The sequence below is a fragment of the Poromitra crassiceps genome, assembly GCF_964638095.1.
Source record: "Poromitra crassiceps genome assembly, chromosome: 1".
Classification (NCBI taxonomy): Eukaryota; Metazoa; Chordata; class Actinopteri; order Beryciformes; family Melamphaidae; genus Poromitra; species Poromitra crassiceps.
The window spans coordinates 116,351,259-116,376,888 of NC_139623.1; the positions used below are offsets into that span (position 1 = coordinate 116,351,259).

General features: G+C 43.4%; 1 protein-coding gene across 1 annotated transcript in view; it reads right to left on the reverse strand.

The window, feature by feature from the left end:
- Positions 1–25,630, reverse strand: part of atg5 (ATG5 autophagy related 5 homolog) — a 112,086-nt gene that overhangs the window by 51,880 nt on the left and 34,576 nt on the right. Inside the window, exon 6 of the mRNA XM_083634678.1 lies at positions 23,541–23,635. Within this exon, the coding sequence (XP_083490804.1) occupies positions 23,541–23,635 (95 nt within the window). The remainder of the gene's footprint in view (positions 1–23,540; positions 23,636–25,630) is intronic.

Genomic DNA, 25,630 nt, shown 5'->3' on the forward strand with positions numbered 1-25,630 from the left:
CCAGCAGATAAATGTAGCTGAGGAAAAAGAACAAGATTTCACTCTGAGATGTAGAGGAAAATGAGAAACTCTCACAGAATGGAAATACTCAAGTAAAGTGCCATAACCAAGCGGCATCCTCCAGAGCTGAAAAATTGAGCCATCATGGAAGTACCAAAAACGTGTTAGTTACTCGATGTTAAAATGCTCAACTCTTTTGGTCTCTATAGACTACTGTATGGTAGGGCTGTCACTTTTTCCCAAAATAAAGTTTGAACGAACTTTAATTGCCCGCAAAATGTTCGAATATCGAAGTTTTTTTTTCTTTTTCTTTTTTTTCTTTTTTTTCAGGCCAGGCCACCGGGCATCGGCCCGACGTGTTAGCTTGGACGCTCACAGTCACAACACTGCCTCACAAACTTGGCTGCATCCAACTCAAGACAACTTTTCAGACCCTGGAGACAATCTTTCTCAGAAGAGACTAACGCGACAAATCTGGAGACTTTTTCTGACATGGGAATAACATTACCAGCAAGCAGCAGTTGGTTAATTTGGGATAATAAAAATAATAATAATAATAAAAAAGAAAATAATAATAATAATAAAATAAAAAAATCCAATAGGTCAATTATACATTCGAACATGCCCTCCTCCCGAAGTTAAATTCGAATTTCAAATGAAAAGTGACAGCCCTACTGTACGGGATGGGGGGGAAGGGATGCAATTTTATATAACTCACCCTTTTATACAGTCTATGGCTGCAAAAATAAGTCAATGGGGAAATTGCCCCACTTCTCATTTGATTTATGACCTCAGTAAACTTGTCTGTCCAGTGATCACGCAGCTCACGGATCATGGACCAATAGCAGGCAGCGCTGCCGCACTTCTCGTCCAAATATGGACACTTCTGGCTCCAAAAGAAAAGAAAAAAAGGTGTCGGTCAAAATGCCAAACCTGAGGCTTCAAATTGGGATTCCACAAACCAATGGGTGACATCACGGTGGCTACATCCTCAACACTGCACTTAAGTACAGGACTGAATCAAACCCCTCTCCTGAGGAGGATCAGAGGATCTATCGGCTCTGCCCGCTGAGCTGCACAGACCACACTTTGATGGTCTCGGTCTTGTCTTGGACTGACCCTCCCTCAGTCTTGGTCTCGAACAAGTTGGACTCAGGATTTCAAGACCAGTCGAGACCACAACTGCAGTGACATCATTATCGGTGTATAGCAAATTTTTATTTTATTTTTGACTGTAATTGGATGTAAACTGCCCCCCTTCAATTGCAACCAATAACTTTGCAGTTTGAAAGTTTTACTGCTGAAACCACTCCAATCATGTTTCAGATCAAAGGAGTGCCTTCTGTCACCGAATATACTGTACAGCCATTCGTAGTTCACTAAAATTCCTGAATAATGATTTATTTCGTTGTTAGCAGAGCAATGGTGTAAAGGTTAAGGCATCATTAGCGTCATGGTCTTGGAAATTGTCTCGCATTGGTCTTGTGTCGGTCTTGGTCTCGGTTTAGGTGGTCTCAACGACAACACTATCAGCAGCTTGGGAGAAACGGAGAGAGAGAGAAACACGGTCCGGGCCGACATCCAACCCCAGCCACCTCGGAGGTGTCAAACGGAGAGTCTGACACACAATAGGGCCTAATCATGGAGCTGTGAAAAGGAAACCGGCGAGCAGGGGGATCGAGTGGCAGAGCGGTAACTACACACCGCAGAGAGGAGGCGTGCGCCGGGGCGGCGAGGGGAAGGTGGCCGCGAGGCACGAAGCCGGGGCACTCGGGTTACACAGAAGGACTGAGTCACTGACAGGAAGCAGCGCATTTCGTGCGGGATCGTCCCCGAGAGGCAGAGCAGGGAGAGTGCGCTAAGTGACAGCTACTTCATTGCATTTTTAAATAGCCAGGCATGAATAATTGAACCGGCGCCATACAAAGAAGGGAGCTAATGATCCCTGGGGGAGAAGCTTGATACTGTTTGGACCAAGACACTTTCTTTTCAGCTGGCGTGACACCTTAGCTGGCAGAGCGGCACACGGCCACACGAACGCAGCGAGGTGTCGTTATAGCGTTCGGGTCAGAAGAGACGAGTCGCTCTCGCTGAGTGAAAAGAGCAGCGGAACTCAAGCCGGAGCCTAATTGACGGGGTGGATTCAATCCGGCTAATTGATGGTAAAACAATGGGCGGTGGCAGTCAAACGTCAGTCAGTACGAATTTCCACGCAGTGGGGAGGAGGGGGGGGGGGGGGGAGAAAGCACTCCCACTGTTTCCACTGAACCCTGAGACCTTCCATTCGTAAATTAAAATTCCAACCTCATTTTTAAAAGCCTTCATTTTCCCAGGGCGTGAAATGCACACCTGCCGAGGAGAAACTCCATCAAGGGACACCGACACTGGATTCTTCAATTATTTACTGCTCCAGTATTGCATGTTTGGTTGATTTGAAGGATTGATGTTCACTGGTGAATTAGTGCAGTCTTCTTCTCTTCTTATTCCCTGTAGACTCTAAGTGGAGCATAGGGCCGAAACCACACTAAACCAAACGGGTTTTTGCGGTTTTTGTAGCAAGTGGGTTTTTACGGGATGGGGTTGCTAGCTCCATGCCCATTACCCCTAACATACATGTCTTTGGTGGTGGGCGGAAGCCGGAGTACCTGGAGGAAAACCCACACGAACACTGGGAGAACATGCAAACTCCACACAGAAAAGACGGGTGAGGGACCCGGGGTTTGAATCCACAACCTTCTTGTTGTGAGGCGACAGTGCTAACCACTGCACTAACATTAGTATTGCTGCTTGCAGCTTTCTCAAGACCTGCTCATCCAAACAACTTCACACGCGACACTGCACTTCCTTGGTCCTGAGCAATACACCCGCTAAGTGTGAAGTAGATCGGATGAACGCTTCTCAAGATATGGGAAGGACATAGCGTACACACATACTGTACATATAGAGATTCCTTGCTAATAGATTGAGCTAATCGATGCTAATTATTTGATTCGTCCGGCCTCCATAAAAACCAGGACGTCTCTTTACACAATGCTTGCCAAACCAATGCTTTCTTTGAACTTGATCTTTTTTCCACAATAAACAGTATGACAACCTTTCTTTAATCAGGTTGTTGTAAAAGCGTTTAGTGAGTCACACCGTCATCACTCACAATGCTGGAGTTTCTTCTTGGCAAGAAAATAGGTGCTGTTTACACTTCCTACCAATTTTCCAATTTCAAAATTACATACAGAACTTTTACCAGAATCTTAATTTCTTGACTGGATTTGAAGATTTTGGCTGATGCTAATAAATAATATATATTAGAACACGGCTCTCTTGAATACTCGATTCTGATTGGTCAATCAACAAGATTCACCGGTCATTATTTCTCGACAACTGACCGCTGCTCTGCCACACCTGGATTAATCAGTTGATAAGAGCATTTTGTCAGCAGACACTACTAATTAGGCCAACCAGTTGCAGCTGTGGTGTCTTGTGTGCCAATTACGAATGAAACCGCTTTGTCGTTGAAAACGCTATTAAAAAATCTATTTGAATAATTATTTTTGTCAGATTATTGAATGATTTAGTTGTAGGCCGTGTTCTAAGCGGGATAATGTATAGTGAGCCGGTGATTACTGGGAAATAATGACCTTCAATCATTCACCTGTCGGTCATTATTTCCCCCGTAATCACCGCCTCACTATACATTATCCCTTACATATAGTCAATAATAAATGTCACAATATGTGAAATGACCGTGGATCCGCAAACACATAAAATGTGTATTTGTGCGTTTACTGCAGCTGAAAAATATCCTTCTAAACGTTTGTGATTTGTGTGTGTGTTTGTGTGTGTGTTAGTGTGTGTGTGTGTGTGTGTGTGTGTGTGTGTGTGTGTGTGTGTGTGTGTGTGTGTGCATTTCCTAAATGTCTGAAGCTGACCTGGAAATGATCAAGTCGAGTGTATGGCCGAACTGAACAACTGTTTGTTTTCCATGCTACTGACAAACTACAGTATTTGTGTATGGCAGAACTGAACAACTGTTTGTTTTCCACGCTACTGACAAACTACAGTTTTTGTGTATGGCAGAACTGAACAACTGTTTGTTTTCCATGCTACTGACAAACTACAGTATTTGTGTATGGCAGAACTGAACAACTGTTTGTTTTCCATGCTACTGACAAACGACAGTATTTGTGTATGGCAGAACTGAACAACTGTTTGTTTTCCATGCTACTGACAAACTACAGTATTTGTGTATGGCAGAACTGAACAACTGTTTGTTTTCCATGCTACTGACAAACTACAGTATTTGTGTATGGCAGAACTGAACAACTGTTTGTTTTCCATGCTACTGACAAACTACAGTATTTGTGTATAGCAGAACTGAACAACTGTTTGTTTTCCATGCTACTGACAAACTACAGTATTTGTGTATGGCAGAACAGAACAACTGTTTTCCATGCTACTGACAAACTACAGTATTTGTGTATGGCAGAACTGAACAATTGTTTGTTTTCCATGCTACTGACAAACTACAGTATTTGTGTATGGCAGAACTGAACAATTGTTTGTTTTCCATGCTACTGACAAACTACAGTATATTTCATCACATTCGTTTTCCATTTCCTGACGGTGTGGCTGTGTTACGCTGGCCGGCATCACGGCATAAACATCTGAAGCATGTGGGCCATCTAGCTGTTTGGCGTTCCAAAACCGAAAGGTGATCTGCTTCTAGGGCTGCAACTAATGATTCTTTTCATTATTGATTAATCTGTCGATTATTTTCTCGGTTAGGTGTTTGATCTATAAAATGTCAGAAATGTCCAACAGTGTTTCCCAAAGCCCAAGATGACGTCCTCAAAACTAAAGTCTTGTTTTGTCCACAACCCAAAGATATTCAGTTTACTGTCATAGAGGAGTAAGGGACCGTTCGTTATTTAGGGAAGGGTCCACTGGAGGAAAATAAGGGAGGGTCATCCTGTTTTAAATTTAGTCTGAGGGAGGGTACACTCTCTTTAATTTGAGTCCAGGGGAGGGGTATACAATTTTGATTCGATAAAAGTATATAAACTTTTTTGTGTGTGTAATGTTTGCTTTTCGGACTTCAACAACTACTGAGTTGCTTCATTTACACCCCTCCTGTCCAAACTGTTTGGTATGTCCCGGTGCATTGTTTCTCTTTGGCGGTCCTATCTGTCGATCTTTGTGCTTGGCCTATCCAGACAGTAGGAGTGTACAGTATCTGGCGAACCAGTGGCACTTTTCTGGTGAGGAAGTACATTTCCAGCGCGAATAACCCACTGGAACAAAGTCGAGCAAACTAACAGACATGGCATCACAAAATATATATGGGCTCTATCGTTGCATCATCACAAAATATATATGGGCTCTATCGTTCACAAAATATATGGGCTCTATCGTTGCATCGGCCTGCGCAGTCTCTTAGGAATTCACAGTAGAACCGAGTTACAGCTCACTCATCTCCTAAATTACGTTAAGTCTGCGAGGGATATTTATACCACCACGATAACATATACGTTTCACATAGGGTTGTGTTTTGATTTCGAGATTTTATTTTGTCCAATAGAACCAGCAAACTTTTTTTCCATCAGTCATTGACCGCTATTTAAACACAAATATTGATATACACAGACTGAAGATTGTTTCACAAGCAAAAATAGCATTATGTAGCGACCGGAGGAGGCGGTCGCTCTGATTGGTGACAGTTCTGCTCTAAGAAGCGCAAAGGATTATGGGAGTTAATGTTCTTGTGGGAAGCTTGTTACTGTTACAGTTAAAAACGTGGTTTAGTGATGTTGTGCTCATGTTTTGATTGCATTATGTGGTAATGGCAATGTTTGTGTGGCCAGGATAATGTTTAGTTTTACTATCAATGTAGCCACCATGACTGAGACTGTTAGTGTGTTCGATCACCTCTGGCCGGAGTTTCTACAAATGTAGAATGATTTCGATGTGGAATAAATAGCACCCCCTGCTGTCACGCGGTGTATGAGGCGCAGGAGTGGTTAAAAGTAAGATCTCTGTGTCAGTCTGCATTCTTCCACGCAAGCTCGCCACAGTATTGTTTGGGGAGGGTCAATCATATTTTTCAAATCACTTGGGGAGGGTCAAGGAAAAATATATTTTGATCAGGGAAGGGGCACAGCTTTTTATTTCAGAGCACACCAAATCCCTCCAGTGACCCCCCCTTCTAAATAACGAAAAAATAAACAAAAGAAAGAAACAAAAAAATATTCACATTTAAAGAAGCTGGAATCAAAGAATCTTGACTGTTTTTTCTTAAAAAAATACTCAAAACAATTAATCGATTATCAAAATAGATGTCGATTAATTTTCCGTCAATCGACTAATCGTTGCAGCTCTGTCTGCTTCCCAGCAACAATCAAGCATCAACCACAAGGTGTTTCAAGCACCAACCACAAGGCGTTTCAAGCACCAACCACAAGGTGTTTCAAGCACCAACCACAAGGCGTTTCAAGCATCAACCACAAAGTATTTCAAGCATCAAGCACAAGGTCTTTCAAGCATCAACCACAAGGTCTTTCAACCATCAACTACAAGGTGTTTCAAGCATCAACCACAAGGTGTTTCAAGCACCAACCACAAGGCATTTCAAGCATCAACCACAAGGTGTTTCAAGGATCAACCACAAGGTAACCACAAGGTGTGTCAAGCACCAACCACAAGGTGTTTCAAGCATCAACCACAAGGCATTTCAAGCATCAACCACAAGGTGTTTCAAGCACCGACCACAAGGTGTTTCAAGCACCAACCACAAGGCACCACAAGGTGTTTCAAGCATCAACCACAAGGTGTTTCAAGCATCAACCACAAGGTGTTTCAAGCACCAACCACAAGGTGTTTCAAGCATCAACCACAAGGTGTTTCAAGCATCAACCACAAGGTGTTTCAAGCATCAACCACAAGGTGTTTCAAGCATCAACCACAAGGTGTTTCAAGCATCAACCACAAGGTGTTTCAAGCATCAACCACAAGGTGTTTCAAGCACCAACCACAAGGTGTTTCAAGCATCAACCACAAGGTGTTTCAAGCATCAACCACAAGGTGTTTCAAGCATCAACCACAAGGTGTTTCAAGCATCAACCACAAGGTGTTTCAAGCATCAACCACAAGGTGTTTCAAGCATCAACCACAAGGTGTTTCAAGCACCAACCACAAGGCACCACAAGGTGTTTCAAGCATCAACCACAAGGTGTTTCAAGCATCAACCACAAGGTGTTTCAAGCACCAACCACAAGGTGTTTCAAGCACCAACCACAAGGTGTTTCAAGCATCATCCACAAGGTGTTTCAAGCATCAACCACAAGGTGTTTCAAGCACCAACCACAAGGTGTTTCAAGCATCAACCACAAGGTGTTTCAAGCATCAACCACAAGGTGTTTCAAGCATCAACCACAAGGTGTTTCAAGCATCAACCACAAGGTGTTTCAAGCATCAACCACAAGGTGTTTCAAGCATCAACCACAAGGCAGCACATTCTTCCCCAATAGGACAGCCCGTCACCTGCTGCCTTTGGCATGATTACGCACCACTGTTTCCAGCATTCCCAGGTTTTGTCATTTGTCTGTGTAGTCACTGCACCCCCCCCCCCTCATCGCAGCCAGCCTCCATTACAAGACGATATCTTGGGGGCAATAAGACAGCATTCTTCGAAGCAGGCGGGGGGGGCAGCTTCCAAAAGCACCACAACACAAAGGCCGGGTTAGAGCAAGCGCCTGGTATTGCAGTGTGAGGTTTGTGAGTCAGCACTTAGTCACGGAGCGGGAGGGAAGGCATACCTGTACAGCAACAATGTAAGCGCTCTTTAAAACAAGCATAGTCATTTTCACTTTCCGCGCAGCGCGGCCCCCTCTGGCTCTTTGAATCAGAGAGGCATCACTGCTACAGCAGGAAGGAAGGCACTACGGCAGCACGCACGCACGCAGACACACACACATACTATAACACATGGCACCACACACAGACACACACACACTATAACACATGACCACACACAGACAGAGGCTCAACTGCAAGCGTGCACGCAGAGGCTTGAAAAGACAAATGCATACATGAAAAGGTAAGACAAACACACAAATCCCACAAATCTCACATAAGCATGCAAAGACACAGACAGGGAGACATGTGGCACACACAGACACACACAGACACACACAGACACGGACACACACATACACACACACATACACACACACAGTGATGTAGAGGTAAATCTAAGGGAGGGTAAACTATGAACTCCAGTCGGTGATCAATTACAATACAAACAACTCAATTAGCCTATATTTTCAGAAAAGCAGTAACTGGGTTAGTTGGGTTGACCCTATCCTTATAACTTATATCAGTTTGATAGATAGTATTTACTATGATAGACTAGAGATCATATTGGTACCGGTTGATGTTAGTATTTTTTATTATATATCTGTATCGGTCCAAAGAGGAAAAGAAACAGTACATTAAATATTGGTTATCGGTATCGGCCAAATGTTTTATATTGAGAGGAACAATGCGGTAAATCTATGATTTATGGGCTTTTCCAAATGTTTTGGAAATAAAGACGTTACCTTTTCAAATTCACAGTGTTTACTTGTGCTTTTCAGCATGTACAAAATTTGATTATCATACAAACTTGTTTTTATACAGATCATACCGACATCGGTAAATATGGGTTATCGGATCGGCCAAAATTTTTACATCGGTGCATCGCTAATATAGACTATAAAAATGTATATCTTATCGATTTATGTGAGGCTAAAAAAGCCACACACAAAAAACTATATTGCACAAATAACTATGCAAGTTACAAACAGGCCAAGTAGATACTCGCATACACACACACGCACGCGCAAACACACACACACACACACACACACACACACACACACACACACACACACACACGCAAAGACACAAATGTGTCCTCCATGCCTTGAGGTGTCCTCTCTCTCCATGAGGGGTGCAGGCCAGGCTAGACGGAAGTGAGCCCTCTGTTATTTCGACTGAATGTTATCATTAATTCTGTCTGCATCAAACACAGCACATGTTATTTACCCTAAAGACCACAATCTGCCTGGGGGAGGGGGGGGGTGGTCCTCTGATTAGAGCAGGCTGCTGCACAGTCATCCATGGTCTCATCGGAGTCCCAGACGGCCTGGTCCTACTCCCAGTGCTCCCAAACAGCCTGGTCCTTTGCCTAATGCTCCCAAACAGCCTGGTCCTTCGCCCAATGCTTCCAAACAGCCTGGTCCTTCGCCCAATGCTTCCAAACAGCCTGGTCCTTCTCCCAATGCTTCCAAACAGCCTTGTCCTTCTCTCAGCGCTCCCAAATAGCCTGGTCCTTCTCTCAATTCTCCCAAACAGCCTGGTCCTTCTTCCAGTGCTCCCAAACAGCCTGAACCTTCTCCCAATGCTCCCAAACAGCCTGATCCTTCTGCCAGTGCTCCTAAACAGCCTGATCCTTCTCCCAATGCTCCCAAACAGCCTGGTCCTTCTCTCAGTTCTCCCAAACAGCCTGATCCTTCTTCCAGTTCTCCCAAACAGCCTGGTCCTTCTCCCAGTGCTCCCAAACAGCCTGGTCCTTCTCCCAATGCTCCCAAACAGCCTGATCCTTCTCCCAGTGCTCCCAAACAGTGAATTGATGGATCTTCACAAAAAAGGCCCATCAGAGGTTGTTCTTCCTGCGGCAGCTAAGGAAACACAAGCTGCCACAGAAAACGTTGGTCCCGTTCTACACGGCCATCGTGGAGTCCATCCTCACCTCATCCATCACTGTCTGGTTCGCCACCTCCACCACCAAGGACAGAACCAGACTGAAACGGATCATGCGAGCAGCCGTGAAAACCATCAACTGCAACCTGCCGTCTCTGCTGGATCTGTACCACTCCAGAACTAGGAAGAGAGCTGAAAAGATCATCAAGGACCCCTCCCACCCCGGCCACCACCTCTTTCAAAGACTTCCATCCGGGAAGAGGTTCCTGTCTGTCAAGACCAAAACCTCACACCATCTTAACAGCTTCTACCCCATGGTTATGAAGCTCTCCAACAAGGCCCCTGCCCCCCCATTGACTCTGTGTGTGTGTCTGCCACACATCCACAGCAAAGCCCACCAACAAAAGCCCCCCCACCCCCCACACTGAGTCTTACTCACACACACATGCACGCACACACACACACACACACACACACACACTAGTGCTGCACGATTAATCTAATCGCAATCGCAATCGCGATGTCAGCACGTGCGATTATTATTATTTTCACGTCTTTTTAAGTGTGTGTGTGTGTGCCTCCTCTAAACTAACCAGTGTTGGGCAAGTTACTTTCAAAATGTAATATACTACATATTACTAGTTACTTTCATTTGAAAGTAATAAGTTACTTTACAATATTACTTTCTGTGTAGAGTAACTCGTTACTCAACTTTTGCATTACTTTGACCAAAACAACAGCAGCAGAATGACATCGCTGCCCCGGAACATCCCGAAAAATAATTTCAACCGCCTTGAAGTCAGTGTAAACCGTCCAAAATTCTAAATGTTATTCTTTTCCTTTGTTATTGTCATCTATAGTGGTTATTTGCATAAAAACACACAGTTTGATTAGGAAATGATTGTATCTTTTTTTAAATATGTGCTTTGATTTAATAAAATGTAACTCAATTTGTAACTTGAGTTACTTGACAAAGTAACTGGTATAATATTACTGAAATCCTATAAGTAATAAGTTATATTACTGAGTTACTGCTAAAAGTAATATATTACATGTAATATGTTACTTTTGTAATGAGTTACCCCCAACACTGAAACTAACGTTACACGCGACGCAGCAAACACACATTTCTCTGCCATCACACTGGGCATAAACACTAGCGGGAGACTTCTCCCATGCACTCCCGCAAATAAGTAATGTTATGCGCAGCAAGGTTACATCTTACCGAGAGGGAGAGAGAGAACATCCATGATCGCTAAGAGCGAGCTATGCTAATAACTAGCTAGCCGTTCAGAAACGCATGTAAACAGCCGTGTGATTAGTGAGAACGTCAGTAAAATAAGGAGAGAGCTGCAGGTGCTTATACAGAACTAGTGCACGATTAAGTGCACAGTGGGTAATGACCCGCTGTGATGAAGAATATAGCGAGAGATTAACAAGGTTGATAGCAGCAAAACACTGTCGCAGCTGCTTGCAGCAGCACATCCAGACTTTTACCTAGCCTGTCACATGACGCCTTCATGGTCCCTAGATAAAGTCTGCAGATGCACGTTACCTCACCTCTCTCTCAAGAAGCGTCACGTGAGTGTGGCGTTTAAGGCCATCTGTCGCTACAAAAGAAATAAACGGGGTGTATCATTGTATTACTCGACAGACATGTAACTAACTTTACAGTCAGCCATCTTCTATGTGCTGTAACACAGTGCAGTTTCTATTTTTCTGTTGTTTCCTTTTTGCATGTTTGGGACAGGCAAATGTCTCAATTTTTTTTTTTTTTTTTGTAAAGATAATTTTATTTCAAATAGTTTTATTTATTTAGTTTTAATATATTTTAAATTGTAATATATTTCATGTATTTTAGTCTGTGATATGTTAAACCATGGTATTTTTGTCCAAGGTTATCATACAGTCAAAAACTCATGCCGGCACATCCATAAGCCACTTCTTAACATGCAGTGGAATCCGTATTATAACCTGCACCTAGCCGGTTGGCCTGCATGTTAAACAACAATTAGCCGGCCTATGCGCACTCCCGCGACTCCGTATCTTATCTACCTCGACCACCGGTATAAGATCCGCTTCCACGCAATCGTGGCTCATGTTTAACAGTGGCAGGTCATTATCCGCATATCCGTAGTGGGCAGGTGTGGCTCTTCGTGACTCACTTCACGTTCACTAGTTTATTAATTAATGAATCGTTCGGGCAATCGCTTATATCAACGAGCAAACTCACGGTTTCCTCAAGTGCTGCTGATAAAAATCGCATCGGTTTTCAACATGATGTGTGATGGCGGCGGGGCGATATGACTGACACACAGACTCTCCTTATGAATAACCAGAGATTCTTCTTCTTATAAAAATCATCAGAAAAACTAAAAGCGGTCTGCAACGAGCCATGCAGAGTCATATGTGTATGACAACAGCAATAATAATAATATTTTCATTTCCAAACATTGGGTACCCATACTTTTTTTGTCCTTTGACTTTTTTGTTGTTGTTGTTTTCATATTGTTCACAATCGTACTCATTGCTCACATTTGTACTTATAATTATACAGTAACTCTTATAAAGACACATTAAACATAATGTTATTAATAGTCTTTTCAAGATCTGGAGACAGTCAAATTCCGTTTCCATATTGTTGCAGACTTTCTTTTGTTGTACAGCACTGTTATTGGGCAAAAGCCACATAACTCCAAAACAGGCTTTTCAGGAATGTGTTTTGAAATGACACAATAGGGTTTTAACAGGCTTTGGTCATGAAACTATAACTCAACTCATGAATGACAACCAAACTTTCAATTCAGCTAGGAAAAAAAGAAAAACATCACAAATGTCAGTTATGCTCTTTTTTCCCCCTTCTATCAGACAAACTATTGACGCTTCATGGCTGCAACAAGTGCATGTGTGTGTGGGCGAGTCATGTCGGTGAGACTGCATGTTTTGCTCCTTTATAGTCCGTCCGCAGACATGTTTTATTACCAGCAAAAACACAAAAATGTTTTTGTTGAAGTGTAAAACGTGTTATTTATTCACTGAAGATTTAAGAGTAAAAACAAAGCATTTATGAGCTTTTATATTTCCATGCAAACAGTGAGTGTTGACAGTGATTGACAGCTGTTCCCCCGCCCTCGCTGTTTCGCAAATGTAACGGCAGCCATATGTTAAGGCCTCATTACAAACATGACATGCTGACGATACATCATCAGGGTGGGAAATTACCAGATATGACAATGGAAAATTCACTCTGTGGTCGGTATGTTACTCGGCTTTAGAGCCACTTTGGCAGGTAACCAACCATCACATTTTCTATTTAAAGCTCTCACGGGCTGGCACGGCACTCACAGTGGCTCAGTGAGTTTTGGCAAAGCAGAAGCCACAGTTCCCTGCCCTGCATCACACAACACTAACCCTAACCCATCACACAACACTAACCCATCACACAACACTAACCCATCACACAACACTAACCCTAACCCATCACACAACACTAACCCTAACCCATCACACAACTGTGCCCGCTAAAGCGTGGTGAACTTTTTGTGGACCGACCAGCCAACTGAAAAAAATGCATCACTGTCTCTCCAGAGATTATAATCCTCTCCAAAGGAGGAAATGGTTTTACTGTGGGAACCCTACTTAGGCAGGGTGGGAGGCCCTGGACCCGCCCTCCCCACCCCGCATGCCCCCCCAGGAGGCATAGTGCATTATTTCTGTTCAAATCAAGAGCTGAATGCTTGACAATTTTTTTCTTATTGATTGCACTCATTACCATTAGCTCTTACAAAAGTTACTTAAATAAGATTGGCGAGATCTACTGATTATTTTCCCTTGATTTTATTCATGACAGACTTGATGACACATTGACATTGACCCTGCTTATTCAGCTTCCAAATACATGTTTGACTCCGCTCCTTTCATGCTGCTCCGTTTCCACTGCTCTGCTCTCAACTGCTTTGCTCTCCACTGCACTGCAATGACATTTTTTAAAGGGGATGTGAGGAGTAATGCCGTTCCCCCTCTCGTTCTCGCCATTCTCTCTCAAGGTTTTCCCCCATTTCCACGACTGATCGTCTCCCTCATTTGAAGCCAACAGTGGGTCTGACAATAATAAGATCCTCCATTTTCTTACATAATTTCCCAGACATGTTGCGACAAGCCCAGGAGTTCTAATTCCTCCAGAGGGAGGGCCAGGGGGCGTTCTGGAGATGGAGGCTAAACACAGCTCAAGACTGTCACCACAGCAACACATTTTACGGCTAAACTCCACACTTTATCCTACATGGGGATTTCATGACTGGATGTGCAGAGACTGGCCTGTGTTTAGTACGATTGTTAGATTAGGTGATTTTTAGATTAGGAGATTTTTAGATGATGATTTTTAGTACGATTAGTACGATTTCAGAAACATGACTAGGCTTTGTCAGTCTAAGATTACTGCTGCTCATAATACCAACTTTTACAGTATCTCAAATGACAGCTGGCATGCATGACACTGTATGAAAATGTCAGATGATGATTATAGTGACCAAAATCATCACGGTTATTTATTGCTTTCTTGTTCCTTTCTCTTGTTTCTGTTATATTGTACGCTTTGTATGGCTTATTATTAGTGGCCGGGCCACTTACTACCAACTACTTACTACACTACGAAATCGCACCTTTTCCCAAAATCGTGCAGCACTAATTAAAATACCACCTTTTTCTCCATATTTCTGCCCTGGGGGCATGTTTTAATTTAGTTTTTGTTTTTTGGGGGTATTTTCATAAGAATCTTGAGTCCTAACTATAATTTATTTTCTTTCTTTTTTTGTATCTGCACCACACTCTTTAAATACCTTTTTCTCCTCCAACCTGCATCAATAGGCTATTTAATTTTGATATGACATGACATTGTTTTGAAAGTTTTAACCGGAAGTTTCCATTTTGTTTTGGCTGGGCGCTGGGCAGACGTGTGAGCAAACTACTCAGTAGAGAGCTGTGCGGGCCTGAAATCTCGGGCCGGGTCGGGCATGGGCCTCCATGTCACGGGCCGGGGAGATGAGTTATGAAATTAATTGGCCCGAGCCCATTGCGAGGCCCGACATCAATATCACGATATGATGACACATCTCTCTCTCCCTCTCTGTGCATGCTGCCGCGCTGCTGAACTCGTCGTTGGTCCAAAACATTGCTAGACTGTGTTGCCTATGAAGACAACCACCGCAGCTTTCTCTCTGTCTCTCTCTCCCCCTCTCACACACGCTACCGTGGCCTATCAAAATCCACACATATTGTCTCCAGAAAGAGAACGTTAGATTGTTTAATTGCCAACAGCAACAATGCCCACAAACTGAAACATGTCACTCAAGCATATCGAAATTAAAACAGCAGAATTACCGTTTATAGCTGCATTGAATAACGTCACATTAGTGTCCTCACAATGTATGGTAGATGGGTTCGTTTTCAACAGGTTGAAATGAGCTTTCTCTACTGCAGTGGGGACTGTTTAACTCTCCCCTCGCAAACTTTATTTTATGTTCATGATCTTATTTCTCTCTCACGACACGGACACACGCGGCTTGTTTTGTTGTTGTTTTTTATGCTGACAGTGACAGCACGCTGACTGAAACATGTCATGAGGTGGATTGTGGACTGGAGTGGCAGACTAACGTCACGGTGAGGGTGTGTGTGGGGGGACGGTGTGTGGGTGTCTGTGCGCTCCTCCTCCTCTTGGTCTCACTCTGCTGTGTAAAATAAAGCGAGTAATACAGCTTCATTTTATTTTATTATTGAAACGGGCCCGAACCCGGCCCGGCCCCGGCGGCTAGGAGCAATTAATTAAAAAAAAAGCCCGGCCCCAGCCCGTATTGGCCAGGCCCGAAGGGCCCGCGAGGGTCCCCTCGGGTTTGCAGCTCTAGACTATTGAGGGAGAAGGGGGGGAGAAGAGAGCTCGCTGCTGTGGAGAAACTTAACGGGTTGAGATCATGCGATATAAAAGTTTAAAAATCGATCAACCCCTGCTGCTTTCCTGGATAACAAAAAACATTTATAAGTGGTACTTTTGATGTAAAAAAAGAAGGGAAAAAAGTATGAGATTCAGCTCTGTTTTACTTTCATACTCTCTCCACTTTCAATTGTATAACAGAGTCAAAAAGGGCAGAAAAATGCCACAAAATAATCTCAAAACAACAAAAATTGATCCAGGACAAGATGTTGCTCGAGGCGAGTTAATGTCATATTATATGATATCACACATACTGTAATGGAGATGTGGGTTGGTTGTCAGACTGAGGATCAAACAAGACACTGTTACAGTAGAGCTGAGACTGAGGATCAAACAAGACACTGTTACAGTAGAGCTGAGACTGAGGATCAAACAAGACACTGTTACAGTAGTGCTGAGATTGAGGCTCAAACAAGACACTAGTCGTGTTTCCATTACCATCAGAAATGCGCAAAATATAAATATCGCAATAGAAAGTGGGTAATGGAAACACGTAAATTTCGCAAATATCGCAAAAAGTTTTTGCGCTCTCATGAGGTGGTTTTTCAGACGTGTCGATATAGCAGTTTATTGCAAAAGTGTAATGGAAACACACTTTTCCGCATTTGCACGTCATGTGACCCATTCTCCTTTGGAAAAGGAGCGGAAAATGAAAGGAAAATGAGGGAGAAAGGGTTCGATAAGCCGTGGCAAAACCTCCGCAGCAACCTAGCAGAAAGACGAGTGTTGTGCAGAAGCGGAGCTGGGGAAAAAAGATCATGTTTAATGACAGAAATCGGTCCATGGTGACAGGCTGCCTGTCTGTGTGCGCACAGTTGTAGGCTACCTTTTTTCCTCTGCCTCTCGCGCTCACTGCATTCACCGCAGCCAGCAACATGTTCTTTTGAATTGATAATCAGGCTCGTTTATATGCGTTGTGACTTCATGTTGTGATTTGCATTGACCATTGGTTAGATTTGAGCATGCAGGGGACGGGATTTGGGGCAGATCCCCGTGCGTAATCACTGTGGCAGCTGCTGCAACGGGGAATTGCGTTCAGGTGTGTGCGCCGTCACTCAAACTCAACTTCAATGGAAACGCCTACAAGTCGCAATTGTACATTGTCGAAGTTGTAGAAATATCGCAATTATTTTGCGAAAAACTGTAATGGAAACACAGCTACTGTTACAGTAGAGCTGAGACTGAGGCTCAAACAAGACACTGTTACAGTAGAGCTAGCTGATGATTCCATATTATTGCTATGGTCTTTCAGTGGAATCATACGATGTGGTGATTTCTTTCTATATTGTGACTGACAAGCTAATTTTATTAAAAAAAAACATCTGACAATGAGACATGAAAACATTTTAAGGAATATTATGAAGATTTGAGATTTGTTTGACGTCACACAATCATTAGCTTCAATGGAATGGACAATTTTTGCATACGAGTCATATTGTGATACATATTGATGTGGGGAATGGAATCCTTATGATTATTATCGACCCCAACACTGGCCCCCCCACAGCCCCCTCCCTTACATCCCCTTCCGCCCCCTCCCTTGCTGCCCCCTACCTGCCCCCCGCCGCCCCGACCCTCCACCAAGCTCTCAGCCCCTACCCCGAGTGCTGTCCCCCAAGCGTCGACAGGCCCCATCCCCGCCTGCTCAAATAGAGACAAGCTCTCAGCCCCTACCCCAACAGACCCCCCACCAATCAATGCCAACCAGACGGAAGTAGACGCGTATTGCGTAATTCCACCCGGAAAGGAAGCCGGGGATGTTTACATCGTTTGTCTCTTTCAATATCGGGAAAGTGTTGAATTTGAAAACGAGGCACGGCTGCGTCTGGAAAACAATGTTTTCATGTACTGGAAACGGCGGATGCGAATCTCCAGACAAAGCAGGACAAGGCGCAGATTGATTCTGTTGAACTGTGAAGCCCTCACCATACGCAGATATTATCGGCGAACAGCCAGGTAAGTTGTAAACATTAACGTTTGTAATGCTAGGCTTGCTATGCCCTTGGTGGTAATTTGTCCAATAACTGTTTATTCAATGTTTGTGAATGCCCCATTGATGTTAACATTAGAAATACAGCATTAGGACGAGCTGAAGTCGGCGCGCGTTCACACATCACTCGCGCCGCATTAGGTTTAGGGTTAGGGCGACGCAAGCTGCTCCGAAACCACCCTCTCCAGCTGGACCGAGAGCGAGTGAGTTACGTCGACTACGAGTTCGAGTGGCATGTTCACACTGACCCAGTCGCGCCGTGTTCGGCCCCAAAACTCAGTTAAGTCGACCTAAAACGTTCCAGTGTGAAAACGCCCTCAATCTCCATCCCCCTTGAATCCATCCCCTTTGAAAAGCAAACATTCCCCAAAACTTTCAAAGCCGCAATTTTCAATGTGAGATCACTGTCAAATAAATCTCTCCTCATCAGTGACCTGATTACCAGTTATATTCTGGACTTAATGTTCCTCACAGAGACCTGGATTGATCTGAATAACAGAGTGGCTGTTCTGTCCAAATCAGCACCGCCAAACTATAGCTTCATTGACACTCCCAGAGCTGATAAGAGGGGGGGGGGGGGGGAGTAGCGATTGTCTTCTCTGATATGTTTCAATGTAAGCAGGTAACATTTGGAGACTTCTCATCATTCGAATATCTTGCTGCTACTCTGAAAAGCTCTTCTACTGTTTTACTTCTGAATATTTATAGACCACCAAAATACTCAGGCAATTTCCTTGATGAATTTGCAGAATTTCCATGGAACATGACTGTATATCTATTGCTGGGGATTTCAATATTCATATTGATAACCCCAATGATAATGTTGCCAAAGAACTGAATATCTTACTTGACACTTTTGAACTGTCTCAGCATGTCTCAGGGCCCACCCACAACCGAGGTCATACCCTGGACTTAGTTATTACAAGAGGTTTTAACTGCTCATTTGTGTCACAATTGATGTTGGGCTGTCGGACCATCTCTGCATCTTTTTTGAAAAGGAGATCTCCCCTGAGATCATTACTAGGTCATAAACCGTTAAAAGACGAGACATTAATGCAGGCACCAGTGGAGACATTTTCCTTAACATCTTCTCCCCCATCAGCCTCTGTCAATGACATTCTCGAACTCAACAATCCTGAATGTCATTGATAGTGTGGTGCCTATTAGGTTAAAAATGCTGTCTGGCAAGATTAAAACACCCTGGAGGAATGCTGTGTCTGTTAGGCGAAAAAAGAGAGATTGCAGGAAAGCAGAGCATAGATGGCGGAAAACGAATCTTCATATTCACTATGATATATACAAAGAAAGCCTTCACTCGTGCAACCTCGAACTGAAAAGATCGAGACAATCGTTTTTTTCTGATATCATTAACAAAAATGTGAACAATGCACGCACCACTGACTAACCCGCCTCTCCGTGTAGCCCCTGAGTTTCTCTCCGTCGTCAAATGTAATGAGTTTGCTGCCTTTTTTAGGCAAGCTATTAGTGGCTCCTCACTAAGAAATGATGCGAGATCATCCTACCCACTGAACCCTAGCTCGATAAATTTGTCCCAGTTCAGCGCTGTTGACCACAAAATTTTAGATGATATTGTGCAAGGCCTTAAACCATCTTCGTGCTGTCTCGACACCCTTCCAACAAGTTTTTTTTTAAGCGTTTAGAACTGCTTGTCGTCTGACTTATTGCAAATAGTTAATTGCTCCCTTCTGACCGGCACCTTTCCTGAGTCCCTGAAAACTGCAGTTATTAAACCCTTACTAAAAAAGCGTAGTCTTGACACCGGTAATTAGTAACTACTGACCAATATGTAATCTCCCCTTTATAGGCAAAATAATTGAAAAGGTTGTTTACCTACAACTCAATAGATTCCTAACCTCCAACGATCTCCTAGATAAACTCCAATCAGGCTTTCGCCCCCACCATAGCACTGAAACCGCACTTACTAAAGTCGTAAATGACATTAGAATTAACTCAGACTCAGGCAAAAATGTGATCCTAGTGCTATTGGATCTTAGCGCTGCCTTCGACACTGTTGACCACTCAATATTATTAGACAGGCTAGAAAACTGGTTTGGGCTATCGGGTACGGTCCTCCAGTGGTTCAGATCCTATCTCCAAGACAGGAAGTACTTCGTTTCCATTGGCAATTACACGTCTGACCTAACTAGTATGACATGTGGGGTGCCTCAAGGATCCATTATGGGGCCCGTTCTATTCAACCTTTATATGCTCCCTCTAGGCCTAATTATGCACAAAAACAAAATAGCTTACCATAACTACGCAGACGACACCCAACTCTATATAAGTCTTTCCTATGGTGAATATGCTCCCTTAGACTCACTCTGTCAGTGCATTGACCAAATAAATGACTCGATGCGCCAGAACTTCCTCCAGCTAAACAAGACAAAACAGAGGTGATTATCTTCGGTCCCAAAGAACAAAGGCTTAAAATCGCTGGACGCCTTGAGTCTCTATCCCTGAAGCCAAAGGATCAAGTTAAAAATCTTGGCGTTATTATTGATTCCTATCTCAATTTCAACTCCCACATTAAGTCAATCAGAAAATCAGCTTTCTATCATCTTAAAAATATAGAAAGAATTAGGGGCTACATGTCCAGACAGGATCTACAAAAACTAATTCACGCCTTCATCTACAGTAGGTTAGACTACTGTAATAAACTTTTCTCTGGTCTCTCCAAAAAATAACTTCGACAACTCCAGCTCATTTAGAATGCTGCCACTAGAGTTCTAACAAAGACTAAGAAAGCTGATCATATTACCGTAATTTCCGCACTATAAGCCGCACCGGAGTATAAGCCGCAGCAGCAAAATTGCCTGTTTGTTACATATATAAGCCGCACCGGACTATAAGCCGCAGGTGTTTTAATGTTTATTTTTTATTTTTTATTGTGTTTTAATGTTTAATTACCATATGTAAGGGTTCATGCACAGAGGGGATTGTCGGGAAAGAGATGGCTGTTTGAGGAAGCTCCCATTTATTAACATTTCAACAAAACAACATAACACAACACCACCTGTGTTTTTTTTTACAGTGCACACAGTGTCCGCGGTGTGGTGAAAAGAGGGCAAGAGAGGAAATTAAAACAGAAGTGGATTTATAGTTAGAAAGAGTGCTAAAAAAGAGAGATTTTTTTTTTCGAAAAAATCCATAGATAAGCCGCACCGTTATATAAGCCGCAGGGCCAAAAAACGGGGAAAAAGCCGCGGCTTATAGTCCGAAATTTACGGTACTCCAGTAGTCCTTACACTGGTTGCCAGTGTATCATAGAATAGATTTTAAAATACTGTTACTAGTCTACAAATCACTTAACGGCCTAGGCCCAAAATACATAGCTGAATTGCTCCCACTCTATGAACTGTCTAGACCTCTCAGGTCAGCAGGGTCCAGCTTACTAACTGTCCCTAGGATCAAATCAAATCATGGGAAAGACGCATTCACCCACTATGCTTCTGCTAGCTGGAACAATCTGCCTGAAGACCTCAGATTTGCCCCAACTTTACTTACTTTTAAAAATAGACTAAAGACTTCTATGTTTACCCTCGCTTTTAACTGCTGACAGATAGAAAATGTGTTTTATTCCTCTGTAAGTTTTTAACAATTTTTGCAACTACTCTGTTGTGATGCTTTTAAATGTCTCTTTTATCCTCTTCTTTTATTCTCTTATTTTCTTGTGTCGACCATCTTATGTGAAGCACTTTGAATTGCCTCTATCTGATTTTATGCAAACCCAATGCTGTGGCATGTATGGGCAACAGAAGACCAGTACCAGTAGAGGGTATGCTTGGCGTCCAAACTACAGTATAAAGACAAAGCTGTTATGAAATGTCTATTTTATCTCTTTTTTCATTTTCTTATGTCATCCATTTTATGTGAAGCACTTTGAACTGCATCTGTGTATGAAATGTGCTATACAAATAAACTTGACTTGATACGGATTTCAACCATATAGCCCAGCCCCATGTTGAAGGTAAAGTAAAGTCCCAATGATTGTCACACACCTGAGTGTGTGAAATTTGTTCTCCGCATTTGACCCATCCCCTGGGGGAGCGGTGAGCGGCAGGAGTACCGCGCTCGGGAATCATTTGGTGATCTAACCCCCCAATTCCAACCCTTTGATGCTGAGTGCCAAGCAGGGAGGCAATGGGTCCCATTTTTATAGTCTTTGGTATGACTCGGCCGGGCATCGAACTCACAACCTCCCAGTCTCAGGGCGGACACCCAAACCACAAGGCCACTGAGCAGCCCAGCCCCATGTTAAGTCTAATTAAGTGGTAGATATAGACAAGAGAAGGCCACAGAAATATTACTTGATTGGTCAAATTTGTCTAGGCAAGAGTCAGATTATTTCCCTAATATTCAGAGGATCAAACACAGTAATGAGGTCGTTATAGACATGGGCTACACCTGTGCTTCTTAAAGGCTTTGACACAGTGTGATTTTTGACTGTCCCATACGAGAGACGACCAACGTGAAAGAAACATGGAGATATCTTTGGTCGTGGCTACACGTCTTTACGGCCGTAAACCGTTTCGCTAAAGTCTAGCAACTGTTTACAGCTGCCGTAAACCGTTTCGCTCTGCCTAGCAACAGACCCAAAACAAGAAGGACGGCTTTCCCCTCCTGCTGCCCTCCTACTTTCTGCTCTGGCGAACATCTCTTGTTATATTCTAACAGTTTGTTTGAAAGTCATTTAGTGGTTATGGCCGAAGTGGCTGCCGCAAACCGTTTCATTTCACTTCCTGATGACACCGGCCCGCAGACAGACAGAATAAAGATCAAAAATCATCAAAACAACACTCGCCGATTCACTCTGCTTTCAAGCGAGACTACTCTGCGTTGGTCTCGTCTAATATTAGAGGTAAGATATGAGGCATCGATATTAAATTTAGACGGTTTAATAACAATCGAAAATCTTGCTCGTAGCTGCTTTAAAGCTTTGTTGACATCTCTACCACAGACAACTGTGGTGCACATTGACTGACGTGTAGCTGCGGTGTGTGCTGCTGACGTTTGATTCTTACGTGTGTATTGACTGCTGATTGACAAATGACAGGTATTGATGGAGAGAGACGTGCGTCGTAATCGTACAGTCTGCACACATCAAACCTGATGTCGTACCCAAGTTTATTAGATCCAACGTCACACAGTGTGGTCACCAATAAATGTATAAGATCGCTACAATCTCATAGCCTGTAGGCGCCTTTGTGTGTGTGTGTGTGTGTGTGTGTGTGTGTGTGTGTGTGTGTGTGTGGCTAAGTTACCCCAGTGAACCAGGAAACCATTTTTTGTCGACCCAAATAAAATCCCCAAATCCACCGGCCACTTCCACTGTTCCACTAGTGACTAGCCAAATCCACTGGCCACCCAATATTTGGCTGGCTGGTGGTGTGCACTAGGCCTGATATGAGAGAGGCAGTTTTACAGTCCTCTACCTCCATCTAGTGGGCAGTCTGGGCAGCCTGCACTCCTGCAGCACCAAAGGAGTCCAGAGTTTAATACGTTTTCATTGTTCAGCATTTCTAAGCTTCATTCTCACCAAATATTCTCACATAATGTGGACACACAATCCAATACTTCACAATAACAACACAAAACAGCTCCCAGAGACCGATGTCTCTTTGTGGGACGGTGACATGAAAACATTCAAGAAGCAGGCCTACATCACAGTGTCATAACTCTCTGTCTCTGTGTGTGTGTGTGTGTGTGTGTGTGTGTGTGTGTGTGTGTGTGTGTGTGTGTGTGTGTGCGTGCGTGCGTGCGTGCGTGCGTGCGTGCGTGCGTGCGTGCGTGCGCGAGCGAGCGAGTGACCTGGTATATCCTGAAGGGGATGTATCGGAAGCCTCCATCCTCGGTGGAATATTCCATCAGCTTTCTGTTCATGGCCCAGAACTGGTCAAACTTATCTGGAGGGACAGAGGGAGGGAGGGGGGGCAGAGAGAGAGACACACACACACAGGTCAGCAACACACTTTAACCCAGTGGTTCCCAACCTTAGGGTCGACTCGCGTCTGGAATTCAAATAGGGTTGCCTGAAATAAAAGATTATGTATATATATATATATATATATATATATATATATATATATATATATATATATATACATATATATGCCGTATATATATACCGGTACTGTATATCTACTATATATATATATATATATATATATATATACAGTATATATATAGGTCAGTTTTGTTCTCTTGGGTGACACTTATGGTGATGAGTGGTAATTGCAGGTGAGATCGAAACGGTAGACACTTTTACACACAGATCCATGGGCGGAGTTAATGGGGGGGCCAGGGGCCTGGTCCCCCCAGTCGTAAAAAAAAAAGAAAAAAAAAAAAAAATTGCTCACCATTGTAAATCTCCATCTCACTGTCTGGCTGAATATGATCATACGATTTGTATCCACTTTGACAAGAATCACAGATATCTCTTTGCTAACGCTGTGACAGGGGGGCCTCTGACAGGGCCTTGCTGCACCCGCCCCTCCCCAGTCCCATCTGACAGGCCAAAACTCATTAGGCCCTATCTTCCCACTGGCCTTAAGCGCAAAAACTGGCATTAAACGCAAAAAAAAACGGGCCTTGTGCCTGCCTTGGGAAGATAGCAACATGGTTTTGCGCCCCAAAATGCGCTTTACGCCAAAGAGGCGTGGCGCAGTGCCAGAATAGGACAGAATGGGCGTTTCGGCCTTAAATACTGGCCTAACGATATCTTCCACCCTGGCGTTCATTTTCAAAACCAGGCCTTATTCAGTGCGCGGCGGATATTACTGTGCGTATTTACGCACAGCTCAAATCTGCCGATCTCACACTCTCTCTCTATCTCTCTCTCTCGCGCACGTCAGACAGGCACCCTCTCTTTTTCTCTCTCTCTCTCTCTCTCTCTCTCGCGTTCCCCCTCTCTCTCTCATCAGACAGTCTCTCTCTCGCTCTCTCTCTCGCGTCTCTCTCTCGCGCGCGCGCGCGTCAGACAGGCAAAAAAAGTTGTTATATCTAGTTTTGACCCCTGTCATTCAGAGGCTGTTGAGCCACATGTGAAATCTCCCAGCATGCATTAAGGCTAATACATTTCGGCAAGAAATATCAACCAAATCAGCCTAAATTGCTTAAAGTGGTACATAGAAATAATGTTTATGTTCACACAACATGCAATTCTCGAACATTTAAATATTGGCCAAAATAAAACATAGACATCCAAACACAACCCTATGTGAAACATATATGTAATCCAGGTGGTATATATACCCCTCGCAGATTTAACGTGATTTAGATGAGTGACAGCCGTAACACGGTTCTACTGTGATGTCCGCAACGCCCCAATAAGACTTGGCTTACTTAACATTTACTTTTACAATAAAAACACATTTATGCAATGACTTTACATAATGTAGGCTATATTTATGTGCATCATCCTACCTGTGCAGCAGGGGAGAAGAAAAGGTACAGAGAGAAAACTATCATTCTGGACAAACCAATCTAACCAATCTAATCTCATCATGACATAGGGATAGGCTATATTTTTCTGGCCTGCATTTAGAACATTCTTTTCACTTTGATCTTGCTATAGTGTAGCATATTTACATGCTTTCAGTATTTAAACTGCGGTGAGATTGGTTTGAGAAGCCTAATAATATGGAATATTATATATGGAGACAGACAGGGATGAAACAGGGAGGAGGGGAGCTCAGAGCGATTTGCTCGGCGTTTCTGACCGGACTGGATCGCTCCGTGGAATTGGAGCTTAACACGTTCACTGCCGTGGACGAGATATCTCGTCAAGCAGAAACCAACGGTTGACTGCCAATGACGAGATATCTCGTCCAATGACGGTGGGACGTCGATCAACCCCTTTTACATCTCCTATTAAAATATGGGAGGTATTGAATGTGTAT